General features: G+C 42.4%; 2 protein-coding genes across 7 annotated transcripts in view; one reads left to right on the top strand and one right to left on the bottom strand.

The window, feature by feature from the left end:
• Window positions 1-964: 964 nt before the first annotated feature.
• On the bottom strand, window positions 965-26,522 carry REXO5 (RNA exonuclease 5). 3 transcript variants are annotated; one of them, XM_044980961.1, is made up of 21 exons: window positions 25,936-26,522; window positions 23,990-24,096; window positions 19,002-19,167; window positions 16,955-17,076; window positions 16,390-16,516; window positions 14,826-14,913; window positions 12,910-13,059; window positions 12,610-12,698; window positions 11,597-11,712; window positions 10,829-10,967; window positions 9,965-10,059; window positions 8,505-8,607; window positions 7,697-7,836; window positions 7,248-7,356; window positions 6,753-6,863; window positions 6,505-6,642; window positions 5,893-5,985; window positions 4,479-4,698; window positions 3,593-3,795; window positions 2,678-2,787; window positions 965-1,161 (listed from the first exon to the last, which is right to left on the bottom strand). In XM_044980961.1, exons 3-21 carry the CDS (start codon window positions 19,146-19,148, stop codon window positions 1,092-1,094), a joined length of 2,370 nt encoding a protein of 789 aa, XP_044836896.1. In that variant the 5' UTR covers window positions 19,149-19,167; window positions 23,990-24,096; window positions 25,936-26,522; the 3' UTR covers window positions 965-1,091. The 3 variants fall into 3 exon arrangements, with proteins under 3 accessions (XP_044836896.1, XP_044836897.1, XP_044836898.1); XM_044980962.1 differs by lacking the exon at window positions 25,936-26,522 and adding an exon at window positions 25,327-25,570; XM_044980963.1 differs by lacking the exon at window positions 25,936-26,522 and adding an exon at window positions 24,640-24,658.
• The window catches only part of LOC123344587 (ERI1 exoribonuclease 2-like), a 39,309-nt gene continuing 38,880 nt past the window's right edge, over window positions 26,094-26,522 (top strand). For 2 of the 4 annotated variants that reach the window (XM_044980970.1, XM_044980969.1), the window contains exon 1: window positions 26,101-26,238. In XM_044980970.1, the coding sequence (XP_044836905.1) occupies window positions 26,216-26,238 (23 nt within the window). In that variant the 5' untranslated portion in view covers window positions 26,101-26,215. Of the gene's footprint in view, window positions 26,239-26,522 lie in introns of all 4 variants that reach the window. The other 2 variants (XM_044980964.1, XM_044980967.1) reach the window with 2 other exon arrangements.

Here is a 26,522-nt window from a genome sequence, read left to right as displayed (position 1 = left end):
GTTCAGTCTGATTAATTGTCCTCTTTCTAGAACCGCCTTCTCTTACTGGAAAAAATGTTCCTCTTTCTCAACTGGAGCATTACGGTCTCACTATCCAATGAGAGCTTGTTTAGTTTTCCGGGGGTCCTGATTTACTAACAGTTAGCAGCGCCTAGTTAACCTGTGAGGACATAAAGCAAGCCCTGATGGGGGGGCAAGGGATGAGACAAATTATTTGTATCCTGCTAAAGACACCAACATCCTCTGCTCTTGGATGTGAAACCTACCTCCGAAACTGGGCCTAACCCAAAAGGTTACAATGCTGCTGCTCCTCCTGCCTGGGAAAGGAAGTCTGCTGCTCTTTATGTAGGTGTGAGATCCTGGTTTCCTATCTTATGCTCCGTGCAACTTCATCATTATGTCTGTGTGAATTTCACCGGTTAGGTACTTTTTTCTTTGCTCTTGCTGCAGCTTGAGTTGTAATTTTTCCTCTTATGAGGAAAAAAGTGGAAATGGCCCAAGATGTGAATCGCAATTCCATCTTCCCCAGGGCAAAGTAAAGTGCTTTTCTATGAAGTGCACAGCTACTTCATTGACACTGAAAAGCATAACACACCGTCTATAACAGACTTTACATGAAATGTTAATTCAGGCCCAATTTCCAGAGACTCCACAACACCGGTGTAGAGTTCCTACAACCTCAAAGCAGCTTTCTTGGGGGACAGATGTACGTTAATTTTGCATAGTCTGTCTGTCAAGGATTGGCCAAGTGAACGCAGCCCAGCTGACAAGTCTGTAAAGGGCTTGTAAGGATACTTAAGCCCCCTCTAGATAGGGACCATTCAGCTTCTAGAAAAATTGACCACCCTAGCTTACCGGTTTTGCCTTAGCAGTCTCTGCGCGCACACACACAGCTCCCTAAACTCTGAGCTGGCTACGAGCCAGCCAAAAGCACCAAAGCTAGAAGTGTTAATAGAAGAAGGGGTTGCTGCACTAACAGTTTTGAATTGTTTTTATTTTTAAATGTTAAAGTACACCGGCAGAGCCTCTTGTTCTTGGGGTATAGAATTAATTTTAAAAAATCTTAAGACTTTTTTCTAAAACCTGGCAGTCTAACAGGCACTACTCCTGCTTTCTTCCTTTATTCCCATCAGACCAAGGCCAGAGAATGATCCATGAACACTGCAACATAAAGAAGAGAAATCTGTTACTTCCGTTCTTCAGAGCAAATGGTCAGTTGCAGTAAGTTAGCAGCTAATCACCATTGACAGCACACCGATCTCTTTACTTCCAAAACCCCTTTCACAGATGGCAAAGAGCAGGCGTGGTCAGGCAAGAGCTCATTCAGAGAAGCCTCTAACACATTTAATTTCACCTTATGCCCTTTTTTCTTATACAAGAAAAGGTAAATATTAAATGTTCTCTGCATCTCCATGAAATGATCATGCCTTTGGAAGATGAACGAAAGCCAAGAACATAACTGAACCAAATGATCCAATCTCTATCTGAATGGAATAGGGAGGCTGCTGAATTAGCTCTGGAGTAGAGGGAAGATTTAACTGAAATAAGTACATAGCCAAGGGCAAGGTCTCTGGCTAACAAAAGTGAAGTTTGAATGCACCTGAATTTTTCTAATTCATAATATCAAGTTACCATTTTAAGTAGTTTGAAATTACATAGCCTGTTTAGAATGCTGAAAATCCATCATCTAACAGCATCCAACAAACCGGCTTTGAGAACACATGGAGCCTTTCAAGTTCAGTAAGTCCCGTTACCACTCGATGGGTATTCAATGGCTTAGGAAGAATACACTGGTTATAAAATCACAGAAATGTACTGGAAGGGACCTTATGATGTCATCTAGTCCAGTCCCCTTCTCTGAGGCAGGACTACATTTTATCTAAATCATCCCTGACAGGAGTTTGTCTAACCTGTTCTTAAAAATCTCCAGTGACAGAGATTCCACAGCCTCTATAGGTAATTTGTTCCAGTGCTTAACTAGTACGTTTTTCCTAATGTCTACTCTGACCTAAATCTTCCTTGCTGCAATTTAAGCTTGTTGCTTCTTGTCCTATCCGTGGTAGTTAAGGAGAACAATTTATCACCCTCCTCTTCTCACCAGATGTGGTCTCAAGTCAAAGATGAAGCATATAAGTAAGGAAGTGCGCACACCTGCTGCCTGGGCTGTAGCTGTTATATGTATAAATGCAAAACTACAGTTTCAGAGGTCACTTGGCCCCTCTAGTGCCAACCTGCTCCTTTATGTGAGTGCTTGAAACTACATTCATTTAAAATAGGAGGGGGTGTGGGAAGAAATCTGTATTGAAGACAGGAAGGCAAGGGAAGGGTGACAACTGAAATGAGAAGAATTTCCTTGGCAGTTTTTAGCAAATTGAGGTATGGAGGCCTAATCTGAGCCTCCATCATATCCCAATCGGTTTCAATGCTCTGGCTCAACTAGAAGTTATAGGCCTGATGCAGTGTTTACTGGATACAATTTTATTCAGCATGCATGTTATGCAAGAAGTCAAACTAGATGAGCCTCATAGTCCCTTCTGGCCTTACAAGCTATGATTCTATGAAGACTCCCCTTCACCCCCCTTGTCCAGTGTTAAATTTCATTGTAATGCAGGAAATACTAACTTGCTTGGCAATACGTTGTTCTCTAACCACTTTGAAAACTATTTGTAAATATTACCTGTTCACACCTGGCAACAGAACGACACAAAGTGTATTATTCTCCAGACTTCTATAGAGCTTTTTGATACCGTGGTCTAACTTCTTCAGCTTTTTCCTTAGGTCTTGCTCCTGGGTAGAATAGGAACAGAATGGTACTACTATTAGATCCTATTGTCCTAGGTTTTATCAGCAATCCAGGTATGACTGCGGCCTTAAAAGCAGTTGGACTCACTACCGTTCTTACTGGATGTGAATGTACAACATGCAAACTAGCAATCTTTTGTTGGCAGTCTCTGTGACCAGGATAGATGGTTGGTACTTTATCTTGTCATTCCTAGGGGGTCTCTCCAGGCTGGAGTTGAAGCATGGTGACTGGGAAGCTGTGGGGAATCACAGGACTGTTGCAAACTGATTTGAAATTTTATCCAGTAAAGATTATTTGTTCTTTCCTTTGAGTTCTTGTCCTTTCCTTTGGGGATCTCCAACCATGGAGATCCCCATCAATCTACACTCTTTATTAACGTGTGACCTCCTCCTTCTCATGTTTCTCCCCATATATTTTATTTTAACACTGGGTCTTTTTGCTTTTGAAAAATGTAGATCTCTGATTCCTGTGTAGCATTGTATTCTGCTGAAACCAGTTGCACTGGTCTTTTGAATTTGTCTGTTCAGCAGATTCTATACCAAAACATGTAATACATTCCATCTTCAAGCTGCTTTACAAATATTAATTCCTTCTTAGCCACCCCTCTGCCCCCAGAATAAGGTAAACCCATTCTATAGACAGGAATCTGAAGTTAAACATTTTGTCCAAAGCCATAGAAGGTCAGTGTCTGACCTATGATTGGAAAGTCTGGTTTCCCAGCTCCCAGAGCTGTATTCATTCCACTTTACCTTGCCTTATGATTTACTATGACAAAGGGATTTAACTCACAGAGGTAGATAGTTGTTCCTTTTTCACATGTAGGATGTGATGTGCCAGCTGAATAGGCTTCCCATCGTTATGGGCCATATGACAAATCCATCTGTGGAGGTGGCTAGGAGTGAGAGCTTTTCTACTTTGCAGTCGGCTGCCTTCAGCTCCTTGCCTGTTTATATCTTGAAGAGCCTCTAGGGCACTTTCTGAGGTTTGAAACTCTTAAAAGAAAAGAAAAAAACCAACACAAGTACCCTCGGTCAGCAGTCGTAGTTCAGAAAGTGACTCTGCATTCTCAGCACCCTGAGGGCAAAGCTATGGCATATGGGAGACTAGGCCTAGTGTCGCTGTCGTAGCACAGCCTCATAAGGGGATCATCGTCTTCTGCTTCAATCTAAGCATCGGTCTCTGTAAAGCCACAGGTCCAAATTCCAGTGGAGTCTGTTCGGCATTTCAGCCATCCCGGGATAGGGCAGCTGAATTCTACACAGCTTACTGGCTGGATGTCTTTTTAGATGAGACCAGAAACAGAGTTCCTGACAAACAAGCCATGGCACTTCGTCAGACTGCAGCCTGCATGGCAGCCATCTTCCACCCCCAGGGAATTTCAGTGCTGAAGTGGGTACATAGTTTGTGAAGCACTTCGAAACTCCCCTCGATGCAGAAGCTATTAATATCTGAAGTAGTATTAATTTTTTACAAACTCCTGTATGTTTAAAGCAAAATGTAGCTACATGGGTGACCAGGATTAGGCAGCTGGCTAGAAACAATCCAATGACAACGCATAGTGTCACCTTACTCTGAGCTACAGGGAGTATAATCTCCACTAACTTCAATGGGAGGCCCAAGTGAGGAGTTTCTGCAAAATTAGGCTTATTGGGTGTTGTGTGCTACATTTACTTACTCAGGAAACAGTAATTTCTGTGCTTCCCTCTTTTGAGATCCCTAGGCCAGAAAAGAGCTTGCAGGTCTTTCAAATGACTGAATTTCTCATGCAAGTCTGTCTCAGTTAGGGTTTTCTTCAGCCCCGCCACATAAATCACACCTTCGTTTTCAATATCCATTTCTAGCTCTTTTATCAGCATGTCACAGTCTAGCATCATCACAGTGACGGGTCTCTGAACCTGGGTGTATCAAATGGAAATACACGTAATGTGCCAGTCTGAGCTGTTTTAGGGACTATGGGTCTCAGGAATTCTACCTTCGACTTACAAATTCCATTTTCCCCCAGAAATCTGACAGACAAGTTTGTCTAAAGAAAATGAGTGTGTCTGCTGCTCTCTAAACATTCCTTGGGCTAGCTGAGCCAATCAACTCCCCAGCTGCACCTGGAGGAGGAGCCAGGGATTAATTAGATGAGGCTCAGCTGGATGGGAACAGAAAGGGCCTGAACAAAATCCAGGGGCTGCAGAGAAGTAGAATACAGTCAAACCCTGGGAGAAGGGAGGGTGTTTGGCACTATAGAGGGTAGTGCACAGTTACTTCCTGGAAGGAGGGAGTTTGGGCTGGAGAGGGGGAGAGAGCCATGGAAAGGCTATGGGTTAGGGCAGACCTTGGCTGCTGATGAGAGGGCCCTGGGACTGGAATCCAGAGTAGAGAGCAGGCCTAGGTCACTGGGGAAGTGGCAAAGACCAGGCAGTGGAGAGCAGACTGCCTGGGACAGTTTGTGCTGAAGATTTTGATACCCCAGAAGGGGGGAACATGCATAGTGACCTTCCCAGAGGTCCACATTATGAAGAAGGAGCAGCTAGTGTTGCAGAGACAGGTTGAGCGACCACCAAAGCAGCACGTAGCACCAGAAAGGAGCTAATCCCCCAGAGCAGCCAGGAGGCATCATCCTTAACAGTGAGTGGACCCCATGAGGGGCAGATAATCTTAAATGCATCACTTATAATTAGATGGTAAGAATCTAGTACAAAGAATTACTGACTATATACCATCTTGATAGATGGCCAGATCTAGACATAGAAAGAGTGAGACCCGGGTGCCCTGGCAACCTTAACTAATAGTCATTGAGGACATCTAGTAACCCTGAACCCTAAGGAGGGTTTACATTCAGAACATAAGACTGGGAGCCAGGATTCCTGGTTCTTACATTGACTTGCTGTACAATCTGGGGGAAGTCGCAACCAAATCTCTCCATCTGTAAAATGGTTTTAATTACTTCTGTAAACTTTACAGGTGGTGTGAGGCCTAGTTCATTAATGCTGGTAATGTTCTTTGAGATCCTCAGATGAAAGAGGCTATAAAAGTACTTCATGTCCATATTTTGTCTTACGTTGAATATAATTCAGGCTTTTAGCACATGCTTATAATACCTTAATGCAGGACCCTGCAACATCAGCTCCATTCAGACTTTCCATAGCAAGTTGAGCAGCTTCTAATACTTCATACTGGATACAGATGTGGGGCTTTTAAAAGGAAGAATATTAAGCTGAGTCTTCTATTACAATGACAGTACCCCTCTCCTTTCACAAATAAGTATTTAACAGGTTGTTGGAAGATATCCTAAGAAGCCTTTTATATTCTATATGTAATACATTAAAGACACAGCATTAAATAGGATGTTTCATTGCTTTAACTTAACTCACAACCCATTGTTTTGCCATTAAGGGCCTTAATACTCTTCCCTCCACTAAGGAGAGAAAATTTCCATTGCCCCAGTATAAGGCTTCTTATCCTGGACAGTTTCTTTGAAAGACCACTGTTTGAGCTAGTAGCACAAGGGTAGAGTTACACCATACTGGCTGTTTACCATAGCTTTTCCACAATGAGTTCTTGGCGGTGCTGACCGCACTGCCAAATGAGCAATCAATGTTTAAACTGTACCATCTCCACCCCTCCATTGAACCCATCACCTAGTAAAACTAAACAGTGACTTTGTATGTCAGCAAGTTAACATAGTTAAAAGGATTCTCTCTGTTATTCACCTGGTGTGTTTCAGTGAGCACAGTGAGTGAGTGGATAGGACCACACTTCTTAAATTCTCTTCTTAAAGACTTCAGGCAAAAGTCTTTATCAAATGGACCTGCATAGACAGTCAGCATATCAGCTAGCTTGATTCTCATCTGTAGGAATACAAGTTAATGCTGGGATTTTACAAACAAAGAATCTGAAAAGTGCTGGGTCCCTCTCCAAGCTCAGCTTTAAAGAATATTCTAGGATATAGCTTTGTTACCTTTTCACAAACTTCAGCAACAAGGTCTGGTGCAACATGCTCTGAACGCAAAGCGAACTGAATGATACTGAATGAGGACAGAGGAACTTCTTGTATAGCTCTTTTAAGTATCTACAGGGGGAAAAAATTCACACAGTCATGATGGTCAAGGTGTGCAGTCAAGTGGTTAAAGCAGGGGACTGCAAATGAGAACTTTTAGCTTCTAATTCCCAACTTTGCCTCTCATTCTGTAGGTGACTGTGGGCAAGTCACTTCATCTATTTGTAGTTCCTATTTACTTGCCCATAAAATGGGCATATTTCAGGACAATACAGGATCAAAATGTATTTTCAAAGATGACAAAACCGATTCATCCAAGGAAGCATTAAGACTGTTGCTGAAACTTACCATTTTAGGTTACTCAACTTTTTTAAATGCAAAAAACCCACTCAAGAATGTGTAGAACTTCTATTTCTTAGATACATATTTAGAACAATCTGTTCTAAGTTCACTTACCTGTTTGTTTGAAGTGCTCAGACTGTTCTGACACAAGCCAGAAGAGGCTAGTTCCTTTCTGCTCAAAAGGAGAGTTTTTTGGCCAGTAGCATTCAAATGGTCTAAAAAACTAACAGAGTCATGGTAAATATCAACTCATCTTTAAAACTAACTTTTAGTTTAGACTGAATCAGAAACCTTTGAGAAAGTATTTTTTTTTTTAAATGCTAGTTCTCCTTGGAAGAGAATTTTTAAAACTAACAAACTTTCCACTGCCTGAAAATACTCATCTTGTGTCCTGAATATATTTTAAAAAAAGAGAATCACATAAAATTCACTGCTGAAGTAATCTAAGCCTTTTAATTTTTAAAAATGGTTAGATTAGGTGTAACTCAATAGCAAGTAATATATTTTGAGTCACAAAGAACTGACGCCAATGAAATGGCTCTGTATGCATTAGGAAGTCCTACCGCCATGGTTGGGGTATGCTTGGAGGTTCACTTGACTGTTTCTGGATTCCATTCTGTTGCAGTTGTAATGCAGATTTTTGCTGTGATAACTCCATCAGATTTGGGGCTGACAGCACCGTCTCCAAATTTAGTTCTACTACCTAGAAAGACAAAAACACACTAATTCCTTTTCAAGGTACTTTTCAAGCACACAGCATTCATGGGCATCAATCTAGCAATGTGTCTCCATAAAGTCATCTCTGATTTAGAATTGGAAGCCAAGGATTTGGGAGATAGACTTGTGCATAACAGCCAATCCCCTGCAACTGTGAAAGCGTACAAGTGCCTTAAATTAGCAAAAGACATGGAAAAAGAACTGGAACCAAAATGGGTAATATTGAAAACAGGGCAAAGACCAATAACATGAGCATAATAGAGAAACTAGAGGGATTAAAAAAAACCACCCAGGATATATTTTGGAGCATTCCTGAAGATCAGCCAATTTCTACCAAGATTGATAGTGTCCCTGTACACTCCACAAGTAGGGAATGCAGCTCCCAGAGTCCTGATTCAGCAAAGCACGTTAACATGTGCCTGACTCTAAGCACATCAATGGTCCCGCTAAAGTCAATAGGATGCTTACATGCTTAAAGCATAATTATCTTCCTGGATCAGGGCCCAAGTGCACAATTATCCTAATAAAAAGAAACGATGAAACAATCAACTTTTTTTTCCCCTTAGGAGGGCTACAAACTATATATATTGAGCTTTAAGTTCTTTTTTAATAAAAACTAATGAAAATACATTAATATCTTACAAAGTTACATACCTTTCTGGGTCCCTGGTCAATAAAGTATTGAAGCAATTCAACTGCAGCTTCAGCATCTTCTGTTGGATCATGACCAACTTTATTTTCACACTGAATTTCCTTCCTAAAATGTCAAAGTAAAACATACACAAAGGGTACCAGTTTTCACACCCTAAATGATATAGTACTTAGTTTTTCAGAAACCTCGTAGCTTGTTCTTTTCAGGTGGTATATTTATCCCTGTGCTCAAAGACTGTTGTATTTCAATTATCTTTGAAACTGTGTTCTTCTGAAATGTTCCAAAAGCCATTGAAATATATAAAGAATTTCTGCAATGTTCAATATTGCTTATAACTGTTAAAGATTTCATAGATGCCTTGGACTATATTGTGCTTTGACAGACCTTAGCCATCCTTATCTTCAACCAGCTACACTCGGCTAGTTTCCCCTCTCATAATTTGCATGTAGTACAGCAGTCTCTCCTCTCATCTCACCAAACCATTACTACTAAAGAATACATTATGTCTACAAAACATACTATAGAATGTTTGCTGGCATGCTATGGAATATCATTAAAAACTCAAAATAAACTTGTCGAAGCACAATTTCTGAAACATTACCCTTACTTGCTGTATTCACTTTCTTGCTAATTTGAAATGAGTCTCCTAGTCATGTGTGTGAATTAGACACACCAAAGTGTTGAAAAAGAGTATCCTGGCCTCTTAGATGAAAGATTCAGCAGCTCACAATTAACAGAATTAGAGGACGCATGGTCTTGTAGTTGAGGCACTGGACTGGGAGTTAGGAGATCTGGGTTCAATTCTAGCTAGGCTCCATAGTCACTGTATGATTTAGGCAAGTCACTTAACCTCTCTGCTACCATTCCCCTACCTGTAACATGGAGATAGTAATCCCTGTCCACTTCAACTGTTTAATGTTCAGGGCAGGACTCTTAAGGTAAATCTACACTGTACCCTCACTGGCAGCAACATGTAGGGTATGTGGAGTCTTTCCCCACTGCCTCCCCTCTGCCAGAGCCTTTCTCCACACCAGAGAGAGGCTGCAGCAGCAGGGAGGCAGTGGGTCACTACACTGCTAAAATAGCAGCAGGCACTGCTTGGGTGTGGAGAGAGCCATGTAGGGTATGATATACTCGATTCGCCTAAGCAGTGCCTCACCATCTACACTGCTATCTATACCTGTGCTTGGGGGGCTTGTAATGCCTGTACTCAGCACACTGCCATAAGGAGCGTGCAATGTAGACATACCTTTACTGTGAATACATACATCACCTACTACTATTATAATTCACATTACATGTGTTATTTCATGTACATTATATAATCTGATTTTTCCAAAACATATTACGTTTTAGATAAACACTCATGCACCTGGTGTAATAATCGTGATTGGTAAAATATTACATAGTAGTACTGGTTATCCATTGGCATAAACTATGACAACACGGTAAAAAAACGTACCCTAAAACAGCTTTTGCTAAGAATTTCAGCTTGAACCGTCGACCTTTGTGTCTGGCAAAAAGCAATGAGGTGTCAATAACACTGGGGTGTATCATCTGGAGAAGAGAGAACATCACCAATAATATGAGTAAAGAACATCAGTATTATGGAATTGGGGTAGTAACACCACAGTTAACACTGTGATGGGCTTTCCATGAAAAGCCCATTCTTAACCCCGTGATGGCCTCTTATGTTCCCTGGGGGATAAGGAAGAATTGACAAAATTCCATGTAGTGAAATACAAGGAGAACAGGTTGCAAATGCAGAGGTAAATCCTCCTATGTGCTGGGTTCCCCAGTTGTTTCCTCACAGACCCTCTGACTATTGGCCCAGATTCCAGACATAAGAGGTCAGCTTTTTGCATGTTCATCATGTACATACAGGCCATAGGTGCCCAACAAAATACCCTACACATTACCACAAGACAGGTCTGAAATCCCCCTCTACTTAATATAAACTGGCAAAATGGCCACAGATTATGCTCTTCAGTTGTAGGATGATACATTATGGTCATTTAAATTTACCATACGAAAGATTTGTCTTTACCACAACACAATTAGGTGTACCCAGCAATGACTGAAGGGAAAGGAGGATATAGAGCTAAGGCTGCTGGTGAAGACTTTTACAGCCTTCTTACTTCTTGACTTCTGTGGGTTTTTTTAAGAAGTCCTCATGTTTTAAATTTACACATTTTTACACCCTTAGGCCATCTCAAGAAAAGCCTGGTAAATAAATGAACCAGAATTATTTTGGTTCAAGTATGAAAAGCACCAGACCAAACAGGTCCAACAGGGCTGGGGGAAATCCTCGTAAGAGCATGCTCACTTGTAAAGCGTGGAGGTCGGCATTTAAAGAGTGACCCACTAATACCGCATCACGGGGAAGCAATTTCTTTAGCTTGTCCTGAATCTCTGGGAGTTTTGTTTTCACTGGAAGAAGAATCTTCCTTGTGATTCCTGAGTATCTTCAAAACAAAAATGGCAAATATAAACCAACATATTAGCAACTTCATTTACTAGAGATCATTTCAAGCAAGACACATAAAATACATAGATTACAAATGTGACCATGTCCGAATTATAACTGTGGCTTCCTGTATAAATTATTCTGCTGTGAGGAGGACATAGCACAGGGGGATTTATTAAACTGGTAAGGAAATGTTTTGGGGCCTGCTGGGTGAAAGAAGGCTGCTGAACGTAGCAGAAGGGATTTTCCAGATGTGCAAATGCATGAAATTGGGCCCAATCTTAAAATTTTGGGGATGAAATGTAGCTTGAATTTTGCCTGGTTTCATTATGAAAGTTCCTCATAGCTCGGCTCTTGGTACCTCTGAAAGTTAGTGAAATGATATACTCATTTTATAGAGCACAGGCCTGGATTGCTATCTCATGCTCTTACTACACCATGTCTTCTATAACAAGCTGTAAAAGAGTAACCTGTGCTGAATCATTAACCTGTAATCCAGGCTTTTCTTGGAACAGTGCAGAAAGCTAAGTGCATCAGACATTCTTGAAAGGCCACATGGACCAGACTCAGTCTGAATGGCTCTCACTTTTACAGGAGAGGCATGGAGGAAGTATATAGGCCGGATACCTGGTGAGGTAGTTCAGTATCTGGGTTTCAGGTTTTATAAGCTCATCCATGATGCACCGACCTTCTGCATCCACCAGTGAGACTCGAGTTACTTCATTTCCTTTCTCAGTGAGGCACTAGCAAAAATAAAAAGAGAAAAGTCAGATCAGAAATCAGCACTGGGTTTATTGCCAATCGGTTGTCTCAAAGTACCAGCAGATTAAAATCTGCTTTGATTACAATAATTGCAATCACCACTAAAAATGTTACTAACCTGGAAGATTTACCATCTATTACTAGTTTTTAATAGTGCAGACAGTTCTGATTAATATTTGACGCCCATTACAAATGTAGCAGGTGCACATGTAATTGTAACACACAGTTAATCTTTAAGAGGAAGAACTGATCTCAGAATAACTTCATACTTTACACCCAGAGCGCCACAACTGATTGAATTTTGCAACTGCTCTGCCAAGAAGTGCTAAAGCAAGAGATGGGCCCACCTATTTAAAAAGGGCGCAGGTGATGCCAAAACAAGGCCCTTCTTCAAGGACTAAAGTGCATGAAGGGGCAATCCTCAGCTCAGCACAGAGCCTGAACAACTGTGTTGGTGTTGGGGAAATGCGTAAGGAGAAGGAATCCTCCTCCTTCCCCATCTCTAGTGTGCAAAGGCTGCAACAGCCCCCATGATCCTCCTCATGTCCATTCTGCATAGCAGTGGATCCGCCTGTCCTGCCTCCTGCATGATATGTAGGGAACCACTGCGGAGCTGAGTGTCGTGCTGGGAGCATTAACGCATACGTCTTGGCTATGCTGTATTTTTTTTTGAGAACTCTCTCACTGGAGAGGCTGCCCTCGTGCTACTGACAGAAGAATTGCTGGTGCAGATGGCCAGCTGGTGTCTTTACAACTGTGTTTTTTTGGTAGAAATGCTCTAAAACACACAGAGGGTGGCTGGCTTTATTTTTGGAGCCAGCGGAGGTTGTACAACTCATTTCCTATCCTTCTTTAAGACAAGAAGTATTTTTTTATACCATTTCACAATCCAGCCCAAAGAGGGGGCTGCTGTCTGTCCTCGGGCTCTCGCATTGTGTGTGGATATAATTCTCACACCCAGGGGATCCTAGAAAGAAAAATAGAGACATCTGAGAAGAAGAAGAAGAAATCTGTCTCGTGTGACTCAGCAGGTATAGATGAGGAGAATGAAAGCCTCAAATGACTTTGGTAAAGAGCCTGCCTTGTGCAACTAAAACTCCCAGTGAAATCCAATAGGATTGATTGACTTTTTTAAATGTTTTAGGCTGGGATTTTTACCAAAATGTATATGGCCTGACCTTCTAAAGGATAATTGTATTTTCTCATCTCTTCCAAGGTTAGAATATAGCTGGTCAGACCATGCTTTTCCTCGCCGTATTTCTCAATGATCGGATCTTTTTGCAGGTCTGAGTTCTTAGAAATATGTCCACTAGAGGCAGAAGCTGAACCTATAATAAGAAATTGCACTTTTAAAAGCTGCCAACAAGTTCATACAGTATTTTTTAAGAGTGGATAAGCTACTGTACTTAACATGCACACTATCACATTTCACTTTGAGGGGTGGCAGACTTGACTAGCGGACAGAGCACTGGACTGGACTCAGATGACCTGGGTTCTATTCATGGCTCTGCCACTGACTTGCTAGGTAACCTTAGGCAAGTTGCTTCTTCTATCTCTGCATCAGTTTACTATCTCTAACATAGGGATAATGATCCTGCCCTGCTTTGATACATGCTAAGTATTCTAATTATTTAAAATTTCATCTTATCTGTGAGAAATTATTGTTGCTATTAACTCCTCAAAGCAAGCAGAAAGAGAGCTCTTTCCACTAAGTCAGTGGTGCTCAAACTGTTTCAGTCGCCTCCGCTCCTCCATTAGTGCACAGCCAAGGCTTCCTCAGTGGCGGAGCTTGTGCTGAAGGTGGAGCTGGAGCTAGAGATGGAGAAGGAATGAGGGCGGAGCCAGGCAAGGGGTGGAGTGGAGCTGCAACTGGGGCCGGAGCGGAGAAGGAGTGAGGGCAGAGCAGGACTGGGAGGATGAACAGGTTCTGGGGAGGACTGAGGCTGGAAACATGGTGGTCCCTTCCCGCCCCTGAGGGGACTGGCCCCGGCCCTACCACCTCTCCCCCGCCACTCCCAAAGTTCCTGTGCACCCCAGTTTGGGGATAACTCCACTAGGTGATACTAAGGATACGTGTTACACTAGGAAAATACAAGTTCTAACAAAGGTGTTTGTTACAGTGTCTATTGAACTATCCAAGTTATTTTTTATCCATTGTCATAGTACGTGACAAACAGAATGGATTTTATCCACACAATCCCCCTGGGAAATAAGGCGGTATTTGCCCCTTTTAAAGGGGAATGGAGGCACAGGGTAAGTTAAATGACTTGCCCAAGGTCACAGAGGAAGCCTGTAAATTAGGACTGAACCTAGGTCTCCTGACACCCCGTCCAGTCCCCAGATTACCAGACTAAAACAAGCCTTTCTGTCATTATGTTTGAAGTCACATAAAGAAACATAACTTCAGGAAAAACTTATCTGAAACTCCAGTCTGTGACTATAGCTTATTGTCCAGATTTTAGAAAACTTTATCTATTAATACATTACAAAGTAAAACTTGCTAATTCATCCGTTCAGGGCCCGATTCAGTATTCTTTGCACTGAGAATTTCACTTTGCACTGACTTTAAGTGAAGTTTTGAGTGTGCAAACAGTGCAAGACCGATCCATAAAATTACAGTTAGGATCACAAGGAATATAAATAATGAGAAGCCAGCTGTCAACACACTGTAGTTTATCTACTTCACTGTCCAGCATAACATAGAATTATTACTGAGACTAATGCAGAAGTCAAGAAATGAATACCTAACGAGCCTGAATCTATTTCAGAGATCTTTCTCTTATAAAATACATTTTAGAATGATAGAGTAAACTTACAACAGCTTCAGAAGAGAAAAATCTGCAGCTTTAATATCCCTTTCACAATTTTGTTGTTGTAAACTTCCTTCACATTTACTTTTGATAATAAGCAAAACAGACTAATAGAAATTAGCTAGAGACATTTATTTCAGAGTTAAACCAGTGATTAGTTGTATCTTGTAATCCTGCATAAACTATATTTAGTTTAAAATTGATTGCATAGGATACAAACAGACTCAAAACATCCTCTGAAATGGGTAAACAATTATTGAAACTGACAGTGCAAAGGGAGGTACCTGGTATGCTGTTCTGATGTTTCATACTTATGCCTTCTCCACACACACTAGCTATAAAATTAGCTGAAGTAGGTGGTAAACTGAATCTCTGTTATCGAACAAAAAAGAAAACATGTTAAAGGACTTTGCTGCACAAACAAAAGTAAAATATTTCAAAATTAAATTAACAAGTAAGGAACAGTACTCCTACTACTATGGAAATTCTGACACTTTATCTTTCCCCATGCCAAATTTGCCACTAGTGTAATTCCACTCAAGTCAAAGAAGGGTAAGTATACAAGACTAACTTAAGTTAGAGATAGAGGGGGCTCAGTGGTTCAATGCAATTTTTTGTGTTTAAGTCAATATGATTTGCAACTAACTTCTTTCACTTTAACTAACTTCTTGAGAAACTGCTCATGACATGTTTCAGAGGGGTAGCCGTGTTAGTCCTTCTGGCACCTTAGAGAAATTTGTTAGTCTCTAAGGTGCTACAAAGACTCCTCGTTGTTTTTCCTCATGACATGATGCTCCATAAATCCACAATCTGCACACCATATTCTTAAGTAAAATGCTGTTAATTGTTAAAGCAGTAAGAGTTAAGGAACAAGCAGCAGTGAAAACTAAAGTGACCTTTATTAAAAAAATATAATCATAATTAGCTTTGCAGCTGCCTGATCCCACCCAATCTTCCTGTCACAAGCTTCCACCTCTGTTCCAGATGGACCACCCCTTTCCCTCTACTGCCGAGAAATACTGCTGTCTCATTATTCACTTATTTCTGGGTTTCTCCCATCATTTATGAAGAACAATACATTTTCAAGGGAACATCACAATGATTTAGCTGAATAATACAGGACTCTCTTCTAGCTACTCAATTATCATATTATAGCCTTGACTTTCCAGAGGCAATCAGTGCAGCATCTCATTGGCAGAAGCAGAACTGATGGTTCCTTGTTCCTGGAAAGTTAGGAAACTGCTCTAAATTAGAAACATATGTTTGCTGCAGCTAAGGGAGAATTTCCTAAGATTTTACTGATTCAAAGCACACTGTTAAAATAAATAAGACATATAAAGGGGATTAAATGTAGCTGGGCAAATTAAAAGAACTTTACTACATCCTGCCTCAGCAATAATCTCTTCAAGGAACAGGAGGAATTGTTACCATAAAACACAGCATTGTTTGCAAACACTAAGGGACAGATCCTCAGCTGGTGAACCTCTGCCAATTTATACCCGCTGACAGCAAGTCCTAAGTCTACTGAGATATATTTAGAATATCCTCACCCTCTTGAAGATGCAGAAATTATTATACATGTAGTGTGGAACTGTTGATGTATTTTATTTCACATTTTATGACTTCAAAAACTGCAAATCTTTAATCACTCTGCTTCTAATATCAGAGCTTGATCCTTTGTCCTGGGCTAACAGCAGGTAGGAAGGGAGGGAATCTCTCATATTGCCCCTTGGGATTCAGGGATGTCCACTTCCCACTGGGAGGAGAATAAGTTCACTGTAGCAGTTAAACCACTGGAGCACTGTTGGCTGAAAAAGCTTACTTGGTAGCAACAGTTTGGGGACTTACATGTTGAAATGCCCTTCTGAGATGTTTGAACTGCACATAGAACCTGTAGAAATAGAGCTGGCTGACTTCCTGAAGAACAATAACCACAACCTTAGCCAGGTGTCTTCGGTGATAAATACGGCACCAGCTGCATTAGAAACAAAGCAATATAATTATCAATACTTTAAAATTAAACAAACATAGGACCAGTTCTGTTCCCATGTAAGTCACTGGCAAAGCTCCCACTGACTTCCGTAAGAACAGAATCTAGCCCTTTATCTTATGTATTGGTCCATACAAGCACATCATCATGTAAACAACGTACATGGGGAAGACAGAGCTCTGAGCTTTACTGTAGTATTCATCCCCATAGCCTGCCTCATGAACATGTTCATCAAAATGAGTACACAATCAAAATCTAGCTATTTAATTTAATTATCTATATAGTTGTCACCATATTGGCCATCTATGTTGCAAAAATAATCAGAGGATATTTAAAAACAGTACTTATATGCCTTTAGGTAGGTTAGCATATGTACAGTAGCATGGGACGTGATTGTGTCCAGAATATAAACAAATACTATACCTGGGTTGAGCTGCATTGTGACGTTTTCCCAAAGCTGCGTACTTTAGGAACTCATATACCTGTTCATGGCTGATTTCACAATCTTCACCAAACAACCCAGCTGACAAGCGGGATTTCTTCTCCTGCAAAAAGTGAGTGCAAGCAAAGAACCATTTACATGCCCTACTAAGTAAATAATGTAGAGGTTCAGTGGAAAAAATGAAGGCAATTGTATTGCAAAAGGGAATCTTAATGCTATTGGGGTGATAGGACCAAGAACATTTAAAACACTATTTCCTATCGCTAGGTTTCCCTAAATCATTAGGCAACAGTCTCCTTTCGGATCACATGGTATTAATATTAGTTACTAGTTACAGTAGCTTACGTGCCCCAGTCAGGGACTCTGCTGTCTAGCTCTGGATAAATATACAATTAAGAAACTTTCCCTGCTCAACAGAGCACGCAATCTAGGTTAACTCAGTTGCGGTATTCTGCCCTCTCTACACACCTCTCATTTCCATCAGTGGAGTTGTGCCCATGTAAACCAGGGCTAAATCTGTGTCCCTTTCATGCAGGTTTACTTGTTTAAACCTTTCTCATAATAATAGTTATTATGGCTCATAATAATAGTTTCTCATCTATCATGCTAGGTTGGGCAAATATGTAATGACACTTTTAATGAACCCTAATGAAAGAGCTACAAAATAGTCCAGCAGCAGTTTCCATTAACGAAGTCTACCTGGCAACTAGCAGGTATTTAGACACTTCAGTCTCTAATCAGGTGCAAGTAAGACTTAGCTCACGTCTGATATGCTTATAATTTCCCCAGAGTAGATACTACGCTTGAGTATCTAATGTATTTTTGTGCAATAATTGCTTTGGGCTGACTTGTGTCATATGACCTTGTGCTATGTTCCATCAGATGTAAATTTACTGATGTAATCTGATGCAACGCTGCTCAAAGATGTACTTTTCTTTAAAAAGCATATAGTTGTTCGGTGTGGATCATATTTATTTTTTATGAAACTTTCTTAAAAACATTCGTATTTTCTAGCAGAAGATTTTAAAGTGGAGATTCAAGGTTTCAAGTTTTTGCAGCAGGAACAAAATTTATTATTACATCTACAACTAATAATATACAACACATACTTTATTATTATTATAGTCAATTCTTACTACTACTACTACTACTAAAATGCCTATACAAGGCTCTCGGTGCCCTAACAAGAAATTAGTAATACAATAAAATCTCAGCAGCATTAAAATAATCATTTCGAACAGCCAGCCACCTGCATCTATCATATCATCATTCTACAAAACAAACCCTCAACCCTCTTCAAAAACTCATAACTTTTGAACAGCTGTGTTATTTCACAGCTGGCAGAGATGTGAAAAATTACAAATCTCCCTGAAAAATGTGGAATTCAAACTTTCCACGAGTTTAGCATGTATTGTGCATGTGCTGAGAAAAGGCTGAGAGATGCAGATGTGACTGACTGACTGATACGGAGATATGAGTTTTGGAGGCAGGCTGGGCTGGGGCCTTGGCTAGAGCCACCTAGCCTACTCCTGGGTTCTCTCAAACAGAGCTTGCGGATCAGGCCACCTAAAGCAGCTAGGTGAGAAGGGAAAGGAACATGCAACATCTTAGGAGAAAAGGGATGTGACTCTTGAAAAGAAAACAGGATAGGTATTTTCAAGGGGGGGGAGGAGAGCTGTGTGCTTTTTTCTCCTAAATTCTTAAACCTTCTTATCCCTCCTCCCGCTCCACTTTCAAAGGTCTCATCTGCAGGCTCATCCTGAGAGAAACCAGGAGCAGGAGAGTAGAGAGGAATTATACACGCTGGACTAGTAATTGTAAAAAAGATCTGTACAGAGTCATATATAATATGGAATATATAATAGCAGGGAGTTTGACTTTTGCCACACCATTCATGAGGAATAAAAGCAAAAACACCTCTTCAGAAGGAAGCGATCATGAGTTGAAAATGAGCTAATAGATATAACTATGATGGACCTCCACCTACATACATGTGTAATATAACAAATTATTGATTCCACTGATTACCTTACGTTGGTGCTGCTTTTGGCAAGTGTCTTCATCTACCTTCCTTTTCTTTTTAGTTTTCTGGGGTTCTTCCACTTCTTCATTACATTCATGGGACCTTTTGTGTCCAATTATGCAGGTTGCCTCACCCATTTCATTTGCAAACATTGCTTAGAACAGACTGTACCTACATTTAAAAAAACAGAAATCAGTCATACTCTTGATAATGGGTTTTACAGTTAAAAACAAGTCCAGTCATAATTTCATTTGTAATATGATGTGAATTTAACTGTGTGACCTAAGAACTTGTTTATGCCAGCTGGAATGTTCTGATTCTGGTACATACATTCTGGTTCACCAAAGAATATTGTGTGAACAGCTACACTACAGCTGTTCAATAGGGTTTTTAAATAAAAGCCAGGGTCACAATGGTCATTAAAATCATTGTGCAATGTATGTATAGCTACTAGGTAGGGAGTTATGCATATATACTGATAATATGTTCTTTGCATCTGTATCAAGGTATGAGTCACCAGCAGAGGATAAAACAACAGATTTGTGTCAGACAAGAGACATTTATTCACTTGTGTCTCTGTCAGGATGTAAATTAAGCATTGTAAGCTAACACAATGGAAACCTATGTGTATATACCAAATCAAAAAAGAGATGTGTAGTCCATAGGGAAGCAGCATGCAGGAAAAATAAGCCACTGGTGGTTATCCTTTCTTGAGTTCAGACAATAAACTTTGGGGAGTATAAGTAAAAGGGGATTGGTCCTGCTTTGAGCAGGGGGTTGGACTAGATGACCTCCTGAGGTCCCTTCCAACCCTGATATTCTATGATAACCTCTCTGAAAAGGCAAAGAAGACATCCCCTTATTCAGCACCTAGGAATTAAACAGGCACTGCGTTTACATTCATGAATATGAAATCTCAGCCAGCCTTGCTTGAAATGCTGCAGAGGACTTTGGGGTGAGATAAATTTCTTTAGACAGGGCATTAAACTCCTAGCTAAATTTAGCCTCTAGAGAGCATGTTATGATTTTGTTTTATATGTACCCATTTGTTTCCAATATTCTTATTAACTACCCCTTGAATCTTTGGTAATAAACTTATCCTTGGTTTCACTTTATCTCAGTGCTGTAGTATTAAGTTAGTTACTGATCTTGAGCTGAATCATACAAGCTGGTGCATACACTGTTCCTTTGGGGACAGCAGATCTGGTATTTCTATGGATAAGAGGCTGGGCACTACAGGGGAATGCTTCAAAGAGACTCAAAGACTGGGGTGTACCCGCTATTAACCTACAAAGCAAAATAAGGGCCAGTATTGCCCAGAGGAGAGTGCTTGGGTGGCTAACAGGCTGGTGGGTGCAGGGACAAAACACTCTAACTACAGGCAAGTTCCTCTCACACTGGGGGCAGGGGGAAACAAGGTAACTCACAGTCCTGGGTACCCCAAAAACCGTCACAGAGTATAGCATTGTTGTAAGCATGCCTTGGTTCCCATTTAAACATTGATATTTCTTGGGTTAAGCACAACAATGGATTGGATCAGCAAGAAGCAAACTGTGCAGCAGCCTGATTTTCAAAACTCAATTTCATTGCACTGCTGCTACTAATGGAGAGGTTTTGTCCATGACTCTTGCTTTTCAGCTTGAACAGAAAATCTGCCGAGATTCAACGTCAGAAAGGCTGACTGGGAAGGTTTTCTCTCTGGATTGGATGAATCCATATGTAGTGTTACTCCAGCACACGAGCACCATGGAGAATTTGTCCCCTTGATGCGGAAGACTGCCCAAAAGCACAGCCCTAGGGGATGTTGGACATTATATTTACCTGGGCTTTCAGAAAAGACAAGTCAATAATATAAGAAATATTCAGAATGGTGAAGAAACCACTGGGCTTGGGGAAATGCTTATGAGAGAGATTGGAGAGAAGCGACGCAACCGTTGGAGGGAATGGAGTGAAATAACAAACCTGTGACATAATAACTAAAAAGCATAGGCTACCATTTGCTAGCTGAACCCTGATGGACAACAAGCAAAGCACATCGCCACAGTGTCTCCCAACTAAGTGGCACACCAGCTCATCCTAAATGGTAAACCAGGCCACAAAGCAAGGTGCAGAATGACACAAGTCAAGCAGGAACTTTGCTCGCTCCTCAGAGACAGCAAAGTCCACAATGAGCGGCTCAACACTGAGGAGTTGACAATAGCCATGAAAACCCTGAAATGTAGAAAGAGAGCTTGACTCGATGGTATAGCTAATGAACTATTATTACTACACGCACTTCAGGACGAGAGTACAGAAATGGCTGCTTGACTTAAACTCTTGGATGGGGATAATGCATATACCCAGGATGTGGAGACAGGCCAAAGTGGTTGCACTACTTAAACTACATAAAGACCCTCACTCTGCAAAGAGTTACCTCCCAATATCCTTACTCTGCTCAACCTACGAGCTATAGGAGCAGATGATAATGGGCAGAATAGCATACAATAGTGGAAGGGTAACTGACTGAAGATTAAGCCAGTTTTCTACCCACAACGTTCATGCTGCAGCCAAGTTGCAAACCTAATTCAATACATCAAAAATGGCTTCAAAATTTGCTAAATTACGGCGGCTGTGTTTGTTGAGCTATCAGCTGCTTATGACACTGGGAACCGTTATGCACATCTACTGAATTGGCAAGAATTCTGAGAAATAACAAGATAGTACAGTCATCTCCTTACTCTCAAACTGATGTTCTTGCCAAGATGGATGGCAGAAAAGTCGATGGCGTACTCAATGGAATGGATTGCCCCAAGGTTCAACGCTATCACCCTTGCTGTTAAATGTCTACACAAATGACCAGCTAGAATTCCCCAACATGCAAAGATTTACTTATGCGGATGATCTTTGTATTGCCACCCAAATGGAAAGATTTGAGGATACTGAATGCATTCTGTCTCCATTGAAAAATACTATTGCTCATGGTTCCTGAACGCCAACCCTAGCACCTTTCACAGGTGTGCACCTTTCACCCAAAACACCGTCAAGCCAAACAAAAACTCCAGATATTGTGGGATGGTACAATCCTTGAGCACTATGAACATCTGGTGTATCTTGGGGTCACATTAGACCAGTGGTTCCCAACCTATTTGCCATTGTGGGCAGCATATTGAGCTCTCTATGTGTTATGTGGGCCGCATTCACACAATATATATACTACCTATATGGCCCTGAGGTTGTCACATGGGCCGCAGTTGTGTGCTGATTGGGCTGCAAGCAGCCCAGGGGCTGAGAACCACTGCATTAGACCAAATACTGAGATTCAAAGAGCACATCAAGAAACTGAAAAAGAAAGTAAACTCCCGAAATTGTATTCTCCAGAAACTAGCCATCATAAAATGAGGAGCTGATCACAAAACACTCCGAGCAATCTGTTTCATCCTGTTACTCAAATGCAGAGTACTGTGCCCCAGCCTAGTTACACTCAAACCATGCACACCAAATTGATACTCAACTCAATTAATCCTGTAGGATTATCACAGGAACTTTGAAACCAACTCCCACACTGTCGCTATACTACCCTTGCAGGGACTGCACCATCATCAGTGAAGTGGGATGCCTTCAATAAAAAGGATCATGCACCTGGTTGTCTCCCCACAACATATACTGCATAGACACATTTCACCATGCAAGAGGCTTAAGTCCAGAAAGAGCTTTGCCTCTGTAAGTCCCTTACCCCAAAATACTACTGTGGAAGGCTATGGTCTAACAAAATGGCAGGAAATGCTGATCATGTTGGGGAATCCGGTTTCTTCAGAACAACTCCCCCAGACACAGGCTTCAAATGACAATACTGATGTGCTCTAAATGGAGAGAGAGCTAGAGTGGCAAAGACTGGTGACAATGTGACCAAGTGGAAGCTGAAGAATGAACCCAAATGTGATTGTTGAGAGCCTAGGCAAACACATTCTGTAATTCTGAGGAACTATTAAAGGTAATTGACACCACTAGGTCTTGGCTGCAATTTTGGATGGACAAGCTATGATGATGAACTCAAACAGAAATGGTTTCTTATTCCACCTTTCTGAAAACCCTAACTTCTATTTAAACTCCTGTACTGACCTCTGCGACATTCTATACCTTGGGGGAGCACCCGGTAACCCCCATATTCCTCATTTATATATAATTATGATATTGCATATGAAGCAGGCCTTATGAGGTATCAGGAGAAAGGTTATGATCTGCTGAAAGTCACTGTTCTATCGAAATACGTATATCATTAATGCATATGAAGTTATAAGAATTGTGTTGTGTTGTATGGGGGGAGGGATAGCTCCGTGGTTTGAGCATTGGCCTGCTAAACCCAGGGTTGTGAGTTCAATCCTTAAGGGGTCCATTTAGGGAACTGGGGTAAAAATATGACTGGAGATTGGTCCTGCTTTGAGCAGGGGGTTGGACTAGATGACCTCCTGAGGTCCCCTCCAACCTTGATATTCTATGATTCTATGTCCTGGTTGTCACTAAAATATGCTGTGGGTTTGGGAAGCGCCAAAATACTAGTTCTCCAGAGACAATGCCAAGGAAAGTAATCAACATCTGGGCAGGTATCAAACCACCATTACCAGCCATTGTCAAGCAAGGGAGCTACAATTCAATGACTCATCTGCATAAGGCCACACCAGGGGAATTGCTCAACCTTGCCTGGGGACTCACCAGACATGGACTAAGGCCAAGGGTATAAAACAGAACACAGGCCCAGCACATGGCCACTTTCTCCTGCCCCCACCTATGCTGCAAGCAACAAAGACACTCAGAAGACTCCAACACAGGGGACTGGCCCACATTTAAGGGACACACATACCTGTATATTAAGGACTGCAATATCCAGTGGGGTGAGAAAAACTGCTTAATCTAGATGTTGCCCAGTGTAATAGGGGTCACACGGTCCCAGGCTGCACCCCAGGGATCCTGTCACAACCTCACACAGCATCTCAGGGTGCAGGAGCTTATTCCTTACCTTTTAACTGGTGATGGTACTAAAATTTGCCTGTCAGTACTTCAGTCACATAACCCTGCTGCTCTTGTTTAGTGACTTTCCTCCAGCTATTGCACAGAAGAGGTGAACTGCAAAAATTTGAATATATAAAAAACAATAATTCTGCTATACCATCTAGTCCAGTAGCTCTCAACCTTTCCAGACTACTACACCTTTCAGGAGTCTGATTTGTCTTGAGTACCCCCAAGTTTCACCTCACTTAAAAACTACTTGCTTACAAAATCAGACATAAAAATACAAAAGTGTCACAGAACACTATTACTGAAAAATTGCTGACTTTCTCATTTTTGCCAGATAATTATAAATCAGCTGGAATATAAATATTGTATTTACATTTTAATTTATAGTATATAGAGCAGTATAAGCAAGTCATTGTATGAAATTTTAGTTTATACTGACTTCACTAGTGCTTTTTATGTAAGCCTGTTATCAATACTTTAAAATTAAACAAACATGTATGTAAGCCTAGGCAAATATCTAGATGAGTTGATGTACCCGCTGGAAGACCTCTGCGTACCCCCAGGACTACATGTACCCCTGGCTGAGAACCACTGATCTAGTCCACACTCCTCCTCCCAGTGCAAGATTATCTTCAGGCTTGGAAACTTTACCAGACTCCTACTGCCCAGAGGTCAAAAGATGAGTGAGGGCAGATGGCAACAGTCTGGTGAAATGCCAGCCCATGGGCAGCACGTGAACCTTCTGCTGGGGGAGGCCAGTCCCCCCACCCCTCTTCTACCCATCCTCCACCCTTTCCGCCCCCTCTCCTCCGCTGGAGCACCAGGCAGACGGCCTCAGCACCGGAATGCTGGGCAGAAGTGAGCACCGGCCACAGCTGCCCCAAGTCCCAGCTGCAGGCCTGCCAGCCTCAGCCAGGGCCGTGGGGGAAGAGTGGGAATTGGAAACAGGCAGGAGGCAGTCTGGGGATGGAGTGCGGGCGGGGCCATGCTGGGTTGTTTGGGGAGGCTCAGCCTCCCCTGGTCTGTGTGATACGGGCCACCCATACCAGCCTGCTTCAGTTTGTGGAATTTCTTCTAGAGCTTTGTTCTTAGACTCAGGGCCGGCTCTAGGCACCAGCAAACCAAGCATGTGCTTGGGGCAGCACAATTCCAGGGGTGGTATGCCGGCCATTTTTTTTTTTTTTTTGCTTGGGCAGTTGCACTCTCAGAGATTGGTGCGGCAAATTTTTTGCTTGGGGTGGCAAAAAACCTAGAGCCGGCCCTGCTTACACTCCACTCAGAGGCTCCATCTTTTATATCAGCCAGTGAGTCAGAAAAACATGAAGCCTTCTCTCACACCATCTGTATCTGGCTTCTTTCTTTGAAGCTTCCACAGCAAAGCCTCCTGGTTTTTGTAGGAAGGGAGGATTCCATCACAGCCTCCTGGCTGCTGGAGGACCTGGGGGTGTTTCCACTACTCCAACCTCATACTTTGTTTTGTTAAATACCCTTCTCCTGTAATAGTTACAGCTGCTTCCCAAGCAGCAGCAGAATGAAAACAGGATTATTTTTGGCAGGCTCACTGCTGCCGATAAGGTTGGGAAGAGCAGCTGTGAAACAGACTGAGGTTATATTAATTTTACTCAGCTACCGTGTGGCAAAGCCCAGAGCAGCAGCAGAGGCACTGGTACCAGCTGGCTGCAGACTCAGGAAAAGAGAACAGGTTTACACCTTGGCAACCACGCTGGTTAAAAACATGGCCCTTCTCGAGGGGTACCATGCTAGAGGGGCGGGTTGCCCACGATGCCCGCCCACGTGCCCCACACGAGGGGAGGGGCGGGATCCTCCCGGCCCCACTGGAGGAGGTTCCCCAGGATGCCCCACTGGCGGAAGGGGGGTTCCCCGGGATGCCCCCTCCGTAGCCGTCGGGGAGGAAGGAGGCCTCCCACAGCTGCCCCAGGGTCTCACCCAGTTCAGCGAGTGTCAGCTGCTCGCTCAACCGTTTCCTCGGCTATCGACTCGTTCTTCCTGGGCCCTAGCGGAAAGGCCCGGCTCCCCAGGGGCGGGCAACTGCGACTTCGGGGCCAGACCGGAGCAGTAGATTTGCCGATAGCATCGATGGGGGGGCGGTAACGGCTCTTCTTGGCAGGCGGAGGGAGGTTTGAAATGGCCGGAAGCGCTGGCGCTGCTCCGCGCCCTGGAGCGGCCGGGGCAGGCGGCTCCTTCCTGCCCGGTGCTGAGGGCAGAGATGGCGACCAAGCAGCTGGCCCGGTGCGGACCCTACAGGCGGCACTGGGGGCGGGGGGTAATGGGAGGAAGGCGCCGGGGAGGGAATTGGAGGGCGGTTGGGGGGTGCTGCAGCAGTGGGTAGAGTGGGGGGCTCAGAGCCATTGAACAAACTGTAAACCCCGGATGTGCTGGAAACCAGGGGGGTGTGGCAGCCCCCCCAGCACCTCTGTGTGAAGGGAAATGAGGGACTGTGTGTGGAGGGATGTGGCTAGGGAAGGTTGCTGCAGGGGGTCCGCTTTATTGAGCCCAATTTTTAAACACTTCTG

Source organism: Mauremys mutica, chromosome 11 (assembly GCF_020497125.1).
Source record: "Mauremys mutica isolate MM-2020 ecotype Southern chromosome 11, ASM2049712v1, whole genome shotgun sequence".
NCBI classification, from domain to species: Eukaryota; Metazoa; Chordata; order Testudines; family Geoemydidae; genus Mauremys; species Mauremys mutica.
The sequence above is the reverse complement of the archived record's forward strand: the minus strand, read 5'-3'. Positions and strand labels throughout refer to the sequence as shown.

Excerpts from the sequence above, each read along its gene's own strand:
- REXO5 (XM_044980961.1), bottom strand. The coding sequence starts at position 19,148 with ATGTTTGCAAATGAAATGGGTGAGGCAACCTGCATAATTGGACACAAA. Across the intron at positions 17,077-19,001 it reads AAAAGCAGCACCAACGTAAG|GAGAAGAAATCCCGCTTGTC; the intron begins GTAATCAGTGGA and ends CACTTTTTGCAG. Across the intron at positions 5,986-6,504 it reads TGCTCACTGAAACACACCAG|CCCCACATCTGTATCCAGTA; the intron begins GTGAATAACAGA and ends TCCTTTTAAAAG.